Source organism: Zosterops lateralis (assembly GCF_965231275.1).
Source record: "Zosterops lateralis genome assembly, chromosome: 15".
NCBI lineage: Eukaryota > Metazoa > Chordata > Aves > Passeriformes > Zosteropidae > Zosterops > Zosterops lateralis.
Genome location: NC_139775.1, coordinates 10,036,905 through 10,052,788, shown reverse-complemented (window position 1 = coordinate 10,052,788; position 15,884 = coordinate 10,036,905). Strand labels below are relative to the sequence as shown.

Below are 15,884 nucleotides of genomic sequence, written 5' to 3'. Positions count from 1 at the left end.
GAACTACTGAGGTCATTGTTAAAGCTCTACTGATTATGTAAGGTCAGCCAGGAACAGAGAAAAGTACTGGGGGAAGGGGGGAAAGAGGAGGGAGGGAAGAAGAAACCTAGTTTTAGTTATTTTGAATGAATGGCTGAAAGAAACTTGGGAAAGAAAATAAAGGAAAGAAGCAAACACAAAGCTGAAAGCAGGACCTGCAGAGAAGCCAAAACACAACAGAAGCTCCAGTGACTGGAAAGCCCAAAGGCTGAGCAGTCACCTCAGCCCACAGATTGTTCTCCATTTCCTGTGCTCTGCAGGAAAGGCAAGGGGAAGCACCATCCACAGTGCAGCTGAGGCCATGGTTCATGTCCATGTCTAAGGCTGAAAACGTGTCCCAGCACTCTGAAGCTCCAAACTGCTTGTCTATATCACAACTTACTGGACATTTCTGTTACTTCAGTGATGCCATAAGCTAATGACAATACAGAAAACTGCAAACGAGCCACTAGCGACACAAATACCAACTCAGTAAATGTTTAGCTACAGGTGCTCAAGCTTTTGCTAACCAGCAAATCATTGTTTTTACAAAATCTCAATCCTGAAAGGCTACATGCAGAAAACAGCTTTGTGTAAAGTTCTCTTTATTACAGGCAACATTAGTCCATACAATAATACACAATACTGACATACAAGTGTAATCTTTCAAAATCATCATTTAAACAGCAAAGACCAAGAAACAGAATTTTAACTACTTCATTTTCAAAAATTAATACTTTTTTTCCTCCCAAGATCCTTTTTCAGTAAATTATATTGAAACATACAAAGAGAAAAATTACCCATTCAACATATATTGTAGTTAAATGGTTATTTTGTTTAAAATCTTTAATAAGAAAATCCTTTTTAGCAACCTACATATAGATAAGTAGCAAACTTTGTTTTAAACAAATCCTCTCCATTAAAAGATCTGAAGAATTTTCATCCATCATTTTCTTAGCCCACCAACACTTCCTTTTGCAATACCTTGATACCTTAAAGTTTTTCAACTGAAGGTCTGAGACTAGGGGGCTTCCTAGATATTATAACCACTCTTCCCCCCTTCTATTTCCTAACATTCTGTCCAACAGGAGGTGAGTAAGCACATAATACTTCAGATTTTTTTAATCACCACACTGTTTCATTGAGAGCATAGACAGGTCTGCTCAATCCCCCTAAATCTACCATACTTTGCTGTTCAGGAGGAACAATGTATGCCAATAAAAGCAGAAAACCTGCAGCTTTTCTGTCACATGCTTTTGATTATTGTCAAATTTTCTGGTTTATGCTTCCAGCTGATAACATGTATGTGTCATCTCAGTATTAGTTTAAATCTTTAAACAAAAAACTATATTTTCCAAAGTCATTATCACTGGGAGCAATCAAGTGGTCTTTTCTTGCTTTGCTGAGTTTCATTCTTAAAACTTGTCTTCGTTCTTCCCACTCACGGAGTTCAGCATTTCCATGGGCAAATTTACAGTTGTTTCCTTCAGTGCAAGTACCAGCCATATATCTGTTAAGACAGATTTTGAACAGTGTTTTCATAGAATTACCATGATCACTTACTGTATCTGTATTTTCTTCAGGTCATGTTTTTCAAATACACTACATAGTAAGGACAAAAAAGAATTGGAGGAATATATACTTTTAAAAGTTAGATGACACTAACTCTGTTTAGCATTTGGTTGTATTTTTCTTTCCCAGCTGTCAAGTATTTACAGAGGACAAAAGATGGTTCTTTCTATTCTTCATGTTCCTACTTAGACTGAGACAAGGCTTGAAACCATCAAGTTCATCATGTTAATGAGTACCTTATCATTTAACTCACTAAGCTAAGGAGCAACTATTGTTTAAAAAATCCAATTAATTAATTATCCTTGTTAACTAAACAATTGAGGTTAGAATACTCAGAACACCTTAATATGCCAGCCTGTATTCACTTTATGCTGGATATCTAAGGTCTGTTATGTTCAAAACAAATACATTTAGAATGCTACTTAAAAATTCAGTAAAGGGACATCTAAGTTTCCATGCAAAGACTGCAAATGAAAAATAACTTCCTTTCTCTGCTATGCAGTTTCTCAAGATCTTCAAGACACTAAAATGTTCAACTGAAAATGGAGTTACAAAGGAATCTGTACCAGCAAACTGAACCTTAAACTCCAGAATCCTTGATGCCAAAGCTTTTAGCCTCCCAAAAAGATTCCAACAGTGAAAGGAATTTTCAACAGATTTACAAAAAAAAAAAAAAAAAAAAAAAAAAAAAAATCTAATGAAGTCAGGTAAAACAGGCTGCACTTAAGAATTAAAGAGAGCAGTGCTGGGGAAAACCAACAGATCTTGGAAGTTCTCTTTGAAAAGTTCATAAATAATTTTTAGTAACAAATACTCAATTTTAACAAATTTGGTTTGATGCTAACAATGTTTCTACTTGCCTTGAAGCTCCAGTATAACTGTCCAGCTAGGTACTGTTCTTGGGCTCTAATTAATATACAGATGCCTAGGTAAACTTGTAATAATACCAACAATATTCACTTCACACAGCTGCAATGAACTTGCTACCATTCATTAACATCACGCAGGCAGTAAATTTGGTTCCAAAACTGGGCGCCTTGTCACTCCCCAAGTTCTAACATGTTAAAATACTGTTAATTATTTCCTTGTTGAAAGATGTATGCAAATCAAGAAATATTAGAAACTTTGTCAGAACCAGTAACTGCCTTATTATTAGACTATGAACTGTCATTTCTCAGCATTTTTGCCATCTTAAAAAAGACATACCTATCACAAATACTAAAATATCCAGTTGGAAAGCGATACTGCCAGCAGTTCTGATCATCCTCAGTGTGGAAAACCTTCTCCTTATGCTTTTCAGAAGAAATGTGCCCCTGCCATTGCTTCTCACTATTACAGTTCTTCCCACACATCCAACAATGAAAATCCACCTGTTTTACAAGCAATTTCAGAACAAAACATCATGAATTCAATGCTGTAAGAACAGAACTTCTCCTAATACATTTTGCATGTTTTCTTTACGTTGGCCTGCAGGATATTGTTTACCTAAACAGACACAATTATTTTAACAATCACTTAAAAGTTTATGATCTCCACTGGCTTTAAAAGTACTGATGTACAGAGTCAGTTACATTTAGTGTAGCTATCTATGGTCTAAGGAAACACCAAGAAAATTAGGGAAACAGCCTACATTACTAACTGGGGAAAAAAAAAGCCCAACAAACCCCCCACATGCTTGGATTTAGGATTATACCTATGATTACTTACTGTAACTTCAGCATAGTCAGTTGGCATGTGAATTTGCTTCCCATTTTCTTTGTTTGCCTGAGCAGCTGTATCATCTCCTTTTTCTGGTTTTTGAGTTTTTAGCCATATGTCATACAACTGCTCCAAGTCTTGAACTAATGAGAGCAGAAGCTAAAATAAGTAATTAGCAATTAAGGCAAAAGTTTGAGAACACAAGATAAATGACTGAGTTTGTGAGCATAATTCAGCCCCCACCTATTCTAAGAAGAAAAAGGTTAGGAAACAAATGTAGACAGTTCCAGAGTTCAGAGATGAAGAGCCAAGGGGAAAAGACATCTGTGGCTATTTACCAAGAGCCCTCTGTGCCTCTTGAGGGGACAGCAGGAGGTCACAGGGACACCCAGAATGGTTCTGAATGGGCACCCTGAGTACAGACAGCAACTGTGCTGCTGCATCCTGACACCTGAATTCCAAAGCACTTATCTTATGTGTGCTACAGCATTTGGTAAATTTAGTTTGCTTTCTTGCAGACCATGATCTGATCATTTATGCCATTCATTACTTCTGATTTTTGATGCTTTCTCCCCAGTAACACTGATGGGATAGTAAAGTCAGCAAGAAAAAAGTGAATGGTGATTCCCAGTAAATACACTGGGGGGGATTTTTCTGCAAATAGTTTCCCCCATATATAATTCCATGAATCCATGTGTGCACACATGGCAATACAGAGGATAAACACCAACTAATGTTGCTGCAAGGATCAATTTTTCTAAGACAACTAAAAAAACAGTACAAACTACTTTATTTCTTAAAATATCATCAAGCAACAAGTGTACAATACAGCTATTTTTATTTAATACTATTTTTGAATGCCTGATCTGAGCTTATTTAAATTCAAAGACAAGGGCACCTGCAAGGTTTACTACAAAAGATAATTAAAGAATTTAGATTAAAAAGTAATTAAAGTACAAGAATGAAAAGCAGAACAGTTAGATTTACAACATGTTAGATTTACTCTTCTACTTACTGCTGTTCTCCTTCATATAGGTCCACATCTCTCTCTCCTCAGGACTGTGAGCAAATGAGCAGTTTCCATCATACTGACATTTCTTGTTTGAAGCCATATGATTGCACAACTGGAACATGAATTAAAAAAAAGATCCTTAAGAATGTAAAGCAGAATGGATGCTAGTAGAATTTTTACTTTTTTTCAGTCTTAAGATAGTGTTTCCCCTCCTCTCCGTCAAACATTTATATAATGTGAAAAATAAAAATGTTTATTTTACAGAAAACCACATTTATTATAGTTAGAAAAAGAGAACTGCTGGAAGCAAGTACTATGAGTGTTTTTTGCCTCCTATCACACTACCAGACCACAGATATATATAAATTATTTCAGAAATATTTACTTCCACTGACAAGTAAGGACTTCAGTAGTCACATGAGATCAGTGCTTTTCTAAGGCTGAACATTGTAGAAAAACTATGAACATTTTCCTACCAACTCCCATGGGAATTTCTGCTGAACTGATGAAACCAGCCCAAGTACTTGTATTTTCCAGTGACTATTATCTATTTTCTTAACCAAAATGTTAGTCTTAGATTAACATACATCAAACTGCAGTGGCACTTGTTTCTTTGCAGGAAGAGGACGAATGGTCATCCACTTCTTACGTTCATTAGACATTACCAGCACCACACGGCAATCCTTGCTCCACCTGGAAACCACAAGCATTCAGTGAAACAAAATACTGTTCCAAAAAATCACAATTTCTGCACAGAAGCAGAACCACAAAAGCTGAGAGAGTTTATTTTTAAAGCTTTCACCATGTATTTAAGATTAAATGAAGTTCTACTGAAACTTGACCAAAACTCTTAATACCAAAAAACCCTCCAAAACTAAAACACAAACATTTTGGTAGCAACTAAAGTGTTTCCCAGTACTAATTATTAGCATACTACAAAGAGATAGCTTTGTCTTACTACAGTATGTTTGGTTTTTCTTCAAATTCCTTGTAGGATTCTTTCCTAAGAAGCAACTGTTTCCCAAAAGAGGTTTTAAATAATGGCTGACAAAACAGAAGAATTTTCACTGTTTGATCTTACTTACGGGTGTCTTGCCTTTGCACTGCAGTATTTTTTGTTTCTGTCTGGCTCACTAACTTGACCATTTCTCCAGCACTGCCTACAAACAAACTTCATCTTCAAATTAAGTGATCCATATTTCGTTTGGTTCCCAAGAACCTTAAGCAAAAGAAACCAAAACAACAACAACAATTAAAGGTATTTTTTATCTGCAAAGAAAACCATACATAATTATTAATTATAATTATCTCTCCCTGTGGCAGAGATTTCAACACGTTGGGAAGCTGATATTACACTGCATGCCTTGTAATAGCTCAACTTGTCATTCCAAACTAGACGTTTCTTAACAAATGCATTTTTTTATTGAACTTATTTCTGATTTAGTTATATGTACCCTGAAGTTGTGAAAGTATGTACAAACTAAACACATAAAAGCACCACATATTGAAAAGATCATTAATTGCCCTAGAGCAGCTGACTTTGAAATTGTATTTACATTTTATGTCCCACCTGGGACAGAACAAGCAAAACAAAAAAGGATTTGCACAGCAGCAGAGCAGGCATTTTAGTCTAAGTGAGCAAGCAAAAAGATCATTTGTAGATCATTAAAGAAGTAATTTCTAAAATAAGCTACATTATATACGCACATAAAAAAAGTATTATCACCACAGTCACTGCACTGTTAGTTGAACGGAAAAATGAAAATACCTGTGATCCATGTGCACTGGCTTCCATGTTCTGCCAGTACTTCTTTGATTCTTGAACTATAGTATCATGTGAAATACCTGTAAAGGAAGGGAAACACTCTTTGAGTACTTATGACTTTTGCAGCCTTACAGACATGCTTGAACTGAAATGTTACTGAAGCTCCAAAGCTTTTACCCATTTTTCCTTTTGTATATTGTGTAAGTATTCACACACGTGTGATATACATTTGTATCATGGATATGAGGTTATGTTCATACATACACAAACACTTAAGAACATAGTGAGGGCATCCAAAACATAAATATTGTCTGTATCATCCCAATGGAAAGCATACAAGGTTTTGAAATGACGACAGATGGCTCACAAAAGTTAAGGTGGATCTTTCAGTATTTAAACATAATGTACTAGAGCTCTAATGCCAACATCACTGTAAAATCTTCACTGTATGTACCATGGAAAACCTCTCCAAAATGCAAGCTGAGGCAGCAGATTGCTCCTGCTTGCTTCCTGCACTGATCTCAAGCTACTAATTTCAGAGGGAGTCAAGAAGAGGAAGTGGCAATACAATGAAGAGTGAAGTGAGTATCTTACTCAACATACCTGATTCCTTTTGCATTATCCAGACTTTAAGCTCTACCAGACTGTGAGCATAAAAGCATTTATCCTCTCGTAGGCAGCCATAATTCACCTCATGCCTGCACAGGTCAAGCTGACACCGAGCTTGGTAAGGGCGGATTTTGGAATACTTCACCATAGTCTCTCGCAAAATGTGGACAAGGCACCTGTTTTGAAAACAGTCAGTTTCAGATACTCTTTAAAATAACCATCCTTCCCCACAGCTTGTTCAAATATCCTTTAAACACTTTTTACTTGAAATCAGAAAGTCAGGAAAGTTCCCAGGAGGTCGCGTCTAAGCATTGTTTCTAGGCTGAGTAAACATGCTAAATAGCACTAAACAGTTCTCTTGGGAATCCAGAATCCCTTTTCTGCAAAGCTTTACTGATTTCAATCCAGCTAGATCACTAGTTTCCAAGAAGGAAAGCAGATCATGTCCACTTTCAAGTATATATCCTGATCTAATTACTAACCCACGTACTTATTCCTTTATAGAGCACCATTTAAGGAAGAGATGATGCAGAACAGTAACAGCCTAGCTCTTGTAGCAGCAGTGCTTCCTCAGTTCAGGGAACTGGAATACAAACAAAGCAATTCCAATGCTCCCACTTTCTTTTACATCATGCAAAGACAAAAGTCTCTTAATTCTCCAAAACTTATTTTACAGTATTGCAACGATAACAACTTTTTAAACTTTACAAGAATAATTAAAGACACTCCTCACATTGTTTTTTTATCAACTGCGTTAATCAGGACTATGGTCTATTTTATACACTGTAATTAAGGTAAACCTGAGTTAAAACTACAGCAAAACAAGAAAAACGTATCAAAGAAACAACAAATTAGAAGTTCCTGTTTTAATTTAACATTACATCTATTTAGAGCATTATAGATTACCAGGTAGATAAGCTATTAACAATCTGACACCAAATCCCCTAAGATTCAAAGTTGAGGGCAGACACCACCAATTTTGAGTAACTGATAAAGAATTAGCTCACTTTAATTTAGTTATATTTGTCAAACATTGCTCTTTAAGTCTGTCTTGCCTATACTGCCAAAGCATAACAGTCAGCTGGAAGAGAAGTTGACCAACAGGTAAGAAAATGAAAGTCATTACTAAAAATTGCCTTTGCTTTTAAATTGCAGCTTATAGAGATAATATTTCAAACGTACTTGTTGTCTTCAAAGTCATGCATAGCAGGGTGAGAACAAGAAGATGAGTTATCCTTGTTCCTTTTGCTTATTATTCTGGGCTTGTGATCAAAACATTTCTGGAATATAAAAACAAGTAATTTTACAGTATATATTTTGGACAATTAAAAATCTACCTTACCTTAAAGATTTTAACAGATACTTCGTTTAGTCTCTAATCTAAAGGCAGTCAGATAATTTCTAAAAACCTATTTCAAAAGTTACAAAATAGTCATCCATGAACCTAAGCATTTCCTCCTACACAGTTTAATTATCTATTCCCATTTTTATTGTGTGAAGAGAAATAAAACAGCACCTCACAAAGAAACATAAATAATCCATGGTATTCCTGAAGAAGCTGGGACACAGTCAAGTTGATCTTCCCAGGTCCTCCAAAAAGAGCTTCTCGACTGAAGGCTCCTTTGCGCTCCAGTGTCCACACATCGATCTCCTCCTGGCAATAGGCAAAGGTGCAATGCCCAGGGTACCTGCACTCCTCCTCAGCAGCCACATCTCAAAGGACAGCATTGAACAGCATTTTACACAACTTGGTTTGGAAATCCATCTTAAAACTTTCACTATATCAGTTTCAAATAGTTTTAATAAAGAAGTTACAGAGATCTGTTGTAAATTTGTCACTTGAATCTAACAGAAGCAAAACCTTATGCTGAATGACTTGGTGAAAACGTAAAACTCCTCAAAACAGCTAAATCAGACCTCCATAAACTATCCTGCATTAATCTAGGGCAACGAGAACCCAGAATACCCTCTGCTCAAATAAACCTGCTCATTAATCCACAACTCATCTTGCTTGCATCAGAAGTATACATACTGCAAAAGTCTAACAAAAATGTTTCTTTGCTGCTGTTTTTAACAGTAATCATCCAACACTCAAAAGCAAAACTACTTCCGATGGAGAGCAGTACCGAAGTATAGTGCCTGCTCTCTAAATAATCCTCTTAGTGGTCAAAATATGACTCTCCTTACAGCCTTTGAAATTATAAATAACCCAGAACTTCCTTCTCCACATCCCGTAAGAATAAAAAAAGAAAAAATCCTTCTATACTTCACTATGGAAAAGCTAAATTGTATTACTTTTGAGTGCAGGCATTACCATTTTACTCTCTGTAACACCTACCTTTACATATATGATATGGTCCCACATACTGTGTCTTTGTTGGTCTTGGACGTATCTTTTTCCATGATTTATCTTCAGAGTTTTTTATTCTGCCAATTAAAATATCCTTCTTACATTTATGTTCTAAATTGGGATGGTAAGCATAATCCAATAATTTAGGACCTGAAACAATCACAGAAAATTGCATAAATTGCATTATAGTTGCATAAATTGCATCAAACATGAACATGTCCATACACAGACTGGCACAGAAGCCCGAAAGCAAAGTACACAAACACACTGTATAAAATTCCTACTTGCACCAGCAGCTCTGAAGAACTAAAAGTCATTAACCACCACGTTGAGCAAAGTAGAAAAAAAAACCCAAATACTTACAAAAGGCGGTCTCAGCAAGATAAAAACCCATAAGTTATTTTATATTTGGGGAGGGATGCTGTGTTACAACCTTAAGGTTGCTTTGGGTCAGCAAATTGCTGTGTTTTTTCAAATTCCAAAGTATCCACTCTAATAACACTAGTTTAAAACTTAAATTGCTGATCTATACTAAGTCAATGCAAGTGAATCCCAGTGATCAGTAAATGGCTCTCTTAACCTTCAGCATTTATTTTATTAGGAGAGGTACTATGTTCAGAGGCAAAACACACTCAGTAAGAAGTTCACATGTGCCAAAAAGATAATGCCAATCCCAGAACTTTGTGATTTTGGAAACAAAAATAGGCCCCGCTCCAAACTCCGTTTTTGGGATGGTACTAAATGAAGACATCAGGAAGAGCATCTGAAGATGAGCAATGCTCAGTGAATTTTGCTATTCATGAAACTGAAGAAGAGCATGACCCAGTTTTCTCTGGACAAGATGATGGAACCATGTTATTCCAACAGGCAGTAAAAGCAGGAGACATTTAAAAGCTTTGATAGAGAAGGAAAGAAAGAGAGGAAGCAGATGCATTGACATAAAAAGTGAAGCTAGGAACGTGCTAAGTACCCTCACCAATATGTTACAGCTCCAGCTTTAGCAAAACATGTTCTATGGTTTTTCAAACTTCACTTTGTGGATTTTTCTAGTAAAAATAATTTTAAACTAGTACAGAATTGCTTAGGGGTACAATAGTCATTCCCTAAAGGTCTCGATACAATTCTTTATTAGTATATAAATATCAATGATACCTGTAACTTTAAACACAATGCTTGTTTTTAAGATTAGTTTTAACAGAAGCTATTGCCTCTAGAATATGACTGTTTAAAAGCAACAGCTCAGGCCTAGAAGATTAGTTATATTAATGACCAATACTGGTTAAGCTCCTTTAAGTCAATACAGTGGAGTTAATTATTACTAAGGTCTGGAAGCCTCATGATTATGACTTAGAATTAGTTTGAAAGAACAATAAAACAGATGGGATGTGAAGGTTACCAGGTACTTTGAACTGCAGTTCAATTCCCCATGGCCAATCAGAGAGAGTATTGCAAGTTTTATTTAGTCTTGAGCAAAGGTGTCACTCTTCACAGTACCCTGGGGTTTGGGAGGAAAGCGGATACAGAATGTGAATGACCTCACACACAGGGAAAGCATGTGGTGATTTGTGCTGGGTTTAGAAATCAAGAATCTATTAGGACAAGAAATAAAGACAAGAGGAAAGAAGATAAAATAGTGGTTGAAATATTTCACCAATCATAAGATCGTGCTACATCTGCAAAGAACAGGTCAGGATTAACGTGGTTTAGAAGCCAACGGTGTTAAATTATGAACATGAAGATTTTAAATGTATGCTTTTTAATTAAAAAAAAAAAATGAACCCCATCAAGTCCAATAGCTCCTTACCTTTTTTGACAAAACATAACTGGCAGGCCTGTCTTAGCTCATGTGTGCCTTCCAGTGGGTTCCTTCCCGCCAGTGCTGGAGACACAGGTATATTAGGAGTTGTACTGCTAAAAACATTGGGAAAGTCACTCCTAGTTTGGCCTGCAATTCCCACGTAATTTTCGGATCCAAACAAACTACTAGGACCATTTATCTGTTGAAAGAAAGCATATTTTACTTGATGCACAGAATTTATTTATCAGCAATTATAATTTAACCTACTGAAATTTTTCTTCAAATCTGATATGAACTTCAAACACACACCTGAGAAAGGACAGGGAGATTTTATAGAGGCCACATAAACAGCACAAACTAAGCATAAATCAAGAGGCAACCAGGTACAGGCAAAACAGCAGCCTCTGCAAGCTAATTACTACTCCCTCGTGGCTCCTGAGGATGCAATCCCTCATGCCACCCTTCCCCAGGCAATCAATGCCAGCAGCGTGATGGAAAATGCATGGCACGACTGCAATACAGGGAGCAGACAGACCCTCAGACACACCGTGGCATCTGCTCTGTTCCTGTACTGGGACAGCTCTTCAGGATGCCTAGTGTTTGGTACTCACGTCATAAAGGATTTTAGATTGGTTATTTTACAATTCAACAGTATTTTACAGCAAGTTCCTCAAAATGGAGTAATGGTTGTGACATTAGTCAAAATTTGCATACATAAAACAACTTCTGTAAATTTTTTGTTACTGTTCCTGTAAGTTCCCACAGCCAGAACCCACTTTTCATGGCAGAAGTGCTATTTTTTTAAAAAATAGAAACTTCAGCTGTAAAAATTCAGATCTGTGTAAAGTCTCCAAGGTGTTAACATTTAAACTGGTGTGAAAAACATGAAAAATACGTACAAACAATGGGGAATTATTGCTGTTAAGTGTTGGAGTTCCATCTCTAGAAGCTGAACTTGAGATGTCTAAAGGAATAAAAAGATATTTTAATTAAATTAGCTCCCCAGAACATCCCATAGAAAAAGTAATTTATCATTCCTGAGAAATATCAGAGGCTTTGGTTTTTTGACAAACACTGAAGATTTGTTTGCTACAAGAAGGGGATTTTTTTTTTTAAATTATGTAAAAACCCCTTGTAAACACCTGGGCTGAAAAGTTATTAGCCAATCATCTTCAAAATACACACCTGGTTACCACCAGCAGTATTGGCAGATACTGAAGCAACATGAAAATACTTGAGCAGTACAAAAAGGGTAGCAAGAGAAATAATATCTGACTATGAAAAAATGAGGAGATGAAAGAGGGGTAAGAGGATTCTTCAATTTTTATCTTATTTTGTAAATCTGGCTTTGTTTCAAAGCCAGCATAGTCCTGTAAAACTGGCAATTAAAGACAAAACTCTGTTTTATCTTTTGTAGTTTGTTATTTGTATCTTGTTATTTCACATACCTGATTTCACTACATAATTATAGGCTGTGCAGTTTGAATCCAAGCATGTAATACTGGTACCTTTTCAGGGTACACATTGCCCTTTTAGAATTACATTACCCTTTTAGAATTCCTGTTTCATGACAAATCATGACAAATACTGTCATGCTGTAAGAGCAAGTTTGTTTAACACAAAAAAAAAAAAAGTTTGGGGGTACAGTGTTTCTTCTTTAAACTTATTCACCTGAAACAAATAAATTTACATAATAGATACAGAAAAACTACACAGAGGGAGCTTGGAGCCTCCTTATGCAGACCCCAAGGAAATAAAAGCTCTATTTATGAATTTCTTGCATACAACCAACACTCAAAAACTATTAGCACAGCTCAAATGTTATGTGTTAAATATAACTAATAGTTGTAAAAAATAATTTGTTAAAAAGGAAAGCCACTTGTCTCATTCACAACTCCCATCATCATAAGAGGTTAAATATTAAGACTCATTTCTTACCTCTTTTTGGGTCACTGATTGAAAAGGTGCTTAATGGTGAACAAAAGTTTTCCAGCGAAGAAGCCAAAGGCTGTGAAAAGATTTCTGAAAGAGAAGCTGGAGGAACAAATCCTGCAGTAACTGGTAGTGTCCCCAACAAAGAGGCAGAGAAAGGTACACTAGGAGCTACACTCCCTGCAGGAATAGGTCCTCTAGCTCCTGTAGTTTGCTGGGAAAAAAATATTTAAAAAAGTGTTCAGACCAAACAAGAAAGGCCTCAGGAACATAATCGGCAACAGTTAATTTTAGTCAAGTTTCTGCAAAGTTTTTATAAACCTACTGAAAAACATTAATGACAGGTACACCACAGTCCTGCATAGAGCTGCAGTAACCAAACCCTAAACAATACCCCAGGTGCAAGGCATTATCCACTGATCAAACACTTACTAAGTTAGTAAGAGATGTGGATTTTTTTATCCACCAGATCATAGCTGAATTTCCAAATTATGTTAAAAACACAGACACCAGGGAAGAGTAGGAAGAGACAGATACCAACAGTATTTCTTTCTAAATAAAGATAATGTAATTCAAACTCTAGTACAGCAAAGAGGTATGAGCTGGCTTTGAGGTAAATCCTCAGATCCAACCAAATGATAACACATTCTGCAAAGGCCAGGTCACATTCCTTCCTCCCATTAAAAGTAACATATCCTTCTGTACACTTTTGTTAGGGACAAAACAAGTGGGAGATTTTCCCCTCCCTTCCTCCTGCCATCCCAAGGAGCTCCCTCATTGTCTGGATTTTGAGTGAGCAGGTCTGCACAAAATCTGCCCAAATACTCCCAATGACTGCCAGGGCCAGAGCAGGGAGTCAGTAACCTTGATAACAATTTCAGACATCTCTGCTCATCAATCAGAGCTCTCATTTTGGCAGAACTCTGGAAGCCTCACAGCCTGCTCTAGGTCTGGCATAATGCTGTAAGTAGGAACAACACTTGATAGAACTAAATTTCTCTAATATCTCTTCTGAAAATATAAAAGGACTCAGGATGGTCTACTTCTGTTCAGTCAGGAGGTGGATCTGGACAAAGCTCTGAATGCAGAGATAGCAGTGAACATCCTAAAAGGCCACAGCCCAATACTACTCTGCTGCAAAGCTTTCTGCTTATGTTTAACCGTAGTTTCTACAGCCAGAGGGTGAGCATTCCAACACACTGCTCATGCTCTATGAGGGTTTATTTGCACAACCCCCTCAAAAAAAACCAAACCCACACTAGCCCAGACTTCAAATGTCCAATTCACTTTTCACAGTACTTCCTATAAGTAGCATTGGTAGTAGCATAACAGTATTTCTGAAGTAGTAGTACAGCCACATTTACAAGAATCTGAACCTGAAATAAAATCAAACTGATTATGTCCAAAGACAGCTCAATGTAACAAGGAAAGTTAACACAAACCTCACCACTAGCCCACCTGATAAAAATATGAGATCTTACTCATAAAGAGAGCCTCTCAAGAAAGAAAACAGGCAAAAAAGGCTCACCATTACACTTTCATCTGTATCAGGCACAGAATCAAGTAACTCATCAAGTTCTTCTCCAATAATTATATCTCCATCTCCACAATCTAAACATGCCTCTGGCATAGGGAAAGAAGCATTCCCTCCGTTTGACAACACTGTAGAAGGCAAAGGAACCTTTTCCATCTGAAGAGGCATAACAGCAGGTAAAGGTGGAAGAGGGACCGGTGACACTTTAGACACTTCAGAAACAAAGTTTGATGAAGAAGTGGCAGAAACCGTCTCTTGTTTCTGGTCAGATAAATCTGAAACAGGTAAGATGGGAATGACTGGAATCTTTGTTCAAAGATACGAGAAGTCCTTGCATAACTTTAACCCTGACAATGTGGAGGGTGAGGGAGTGAAGATATGTGAAGAATGTTTAAGCAAAACCACATTAAATGTTTTCAGTTTCTATCAGCTTCCAAATGATGTGTATCTTCATCTCAGTGTTTATTTATCACTCAAGCTAAAACAGACAGAAAAAGTTACAGACCTGATACTTTACTAAATCTTTGGCATATTCTCCCCTCCCTATTTTTTTCAAGCTGAAGAGGACAGTATAGAGAGGATCACTACAGGAGTAGTTACAATTGTATCACATTGAGGAGGCCAAAGGGAAATCTGCTCAGCCACATGAACATGCAGCTTTAGAGATAAACAGATCAGAATTTTACCCCAGTACTTTCAAACGACCAGATGAATTTTCTTCCAAATTTTCCTAATGCAGTGAGATATGTATGGCACGTCTAGCCCCCTAGCATTAGTAATGTAACATAAGACTCACCTAACTCAATATCTTCTACAGAAGAATTCTGTAAATGAGAAAAAAATACCTTTCAGCCACAAGAGCCATTAAAAATTTTCAAATATATATTTACAGACAAAGAATGTAAGCCCTCTCAAATTTAGGTTTTATAAAATCTCAAATTTATGAAGTCTAATGAAATTTAAAGGTCAAATATTTTTTTAGAAAAAGCATCCATTTGCAGACTGAAATCCACTCATGATATCACTAAAAATTTGCAACCAACCAACCAAAGTGAGAATGACACTTCGGGGAATGAAAGAGTCTAAATGGTATCTTAAATGAGCTGTTCCTACATTTCCTCATTCCTTTACAGCTAAATTGTCTATATTCCTGTGAAAAAAGTCTGTAAGACAAAGATGAACTCCTCTTCACTACTGCTATTCAGACACATTACAAAGAGCAAGATAAATGCAAGTTCAGCAGCTAATGAAGATCAAATTTGGACAAATAAATATAAATAAAAGGGATTTTATCCCAGCACCTTCATTCTGATAATTATCAACTAAATAAAATTTAAAAAAGAAAAAAAAAATAATAAAAAAAAAATTAACTTTTGCCTCAGTACATGAAAAATAAATATATGCATTGCACTGGATTTAATCTTTTAGCTAACATTTATTCAACAAAGATAACTTGAATAATAATCTCATGTCCTAGTCTGCCCTACATATACATCAAAACTGAACATAACAGAACCCTAAAGTCCCAAATAACAGCCTCTAATATAAAATGTCAATTGTACCACTGTCCCTTTATCATCATGAAATTATGAAACA

General features: G+C 36.3%; 1 protein-coding gene across 2 annotated transcripts in view; it reads right to left on the bottom strand.

Moving 5' to 3' along the window:
* Window positions 1–606: 606 nt before the first annotated feature.
* Window positions 607–15,884, bottom strand: part of ZC3H7A (zinc finger CCCH-type containing 7A) — a 26,658-nt gene continuing 11,380 nt past the window's right edge. For both annotated transcript variants that reach the window (XM_083872544.1, XM_083872543.1), the window contains exons 8-23: window positions 15,085–15,112; window positions 14,283–14,563; window positions 12,761–12,968; window positions 11,722–11,786; window positions 10,829–11,021; window positions 9,013–9,174; window positions 8,191–8,387; window positions 7,857–7,954; window positions 6,669–6,850; window positions 6,069–6,145; window positions 5,386–5,519; window positions 4,888–4,993; window positions 4,304–4,412; window positions 3,298–3,431; window positions 2,797–2,960; window positions 607–1,528 (exon numbers count right to left, since the gene is read on the bottom strand). In XM_083872544.1, coding sequence (XP_083728670.1) covers window positions 1,339–1,528; window positions 2,797–2,960; window positions 3,298–3,431; window positions 4,304–4,412; window positions 4,888–4,993; window positions 5,386–5,519; window positions 6,069–6,145; window positions 6,669–6,850; window positions 7,857–7,954; window positions 8,191–8,387; window positions 9,013–9,174; window positions 10,829–11,021; window positions 11,722–11,786; window positions 12,761–12,968; window positions 14,283–14,563; window positions 15,085–15,112 — 2,328 coding nt within the window. In that variant the 3' untranslated portion in view covers window positions 607–1,338. The remainder of the gene's footprint in view (window positions 1,529–2,796; window positions 2,961–3,297; window positions 3,432–4,303; window positions 4,413–4,887; window positions 4,994–5,385; window positions 5,520–6,068; window positions 6,146–6,668; window positions 6,851–7,856; window positions 7,955–8,190; window positions 8,388–9,012; window positions 9,175–10,828; window positions 11,022–11,721; window positions 11,787–12,760; window positions 12,969–14,282; window positions 14,564–15,084; window positions 15,113–15,884) is intronic.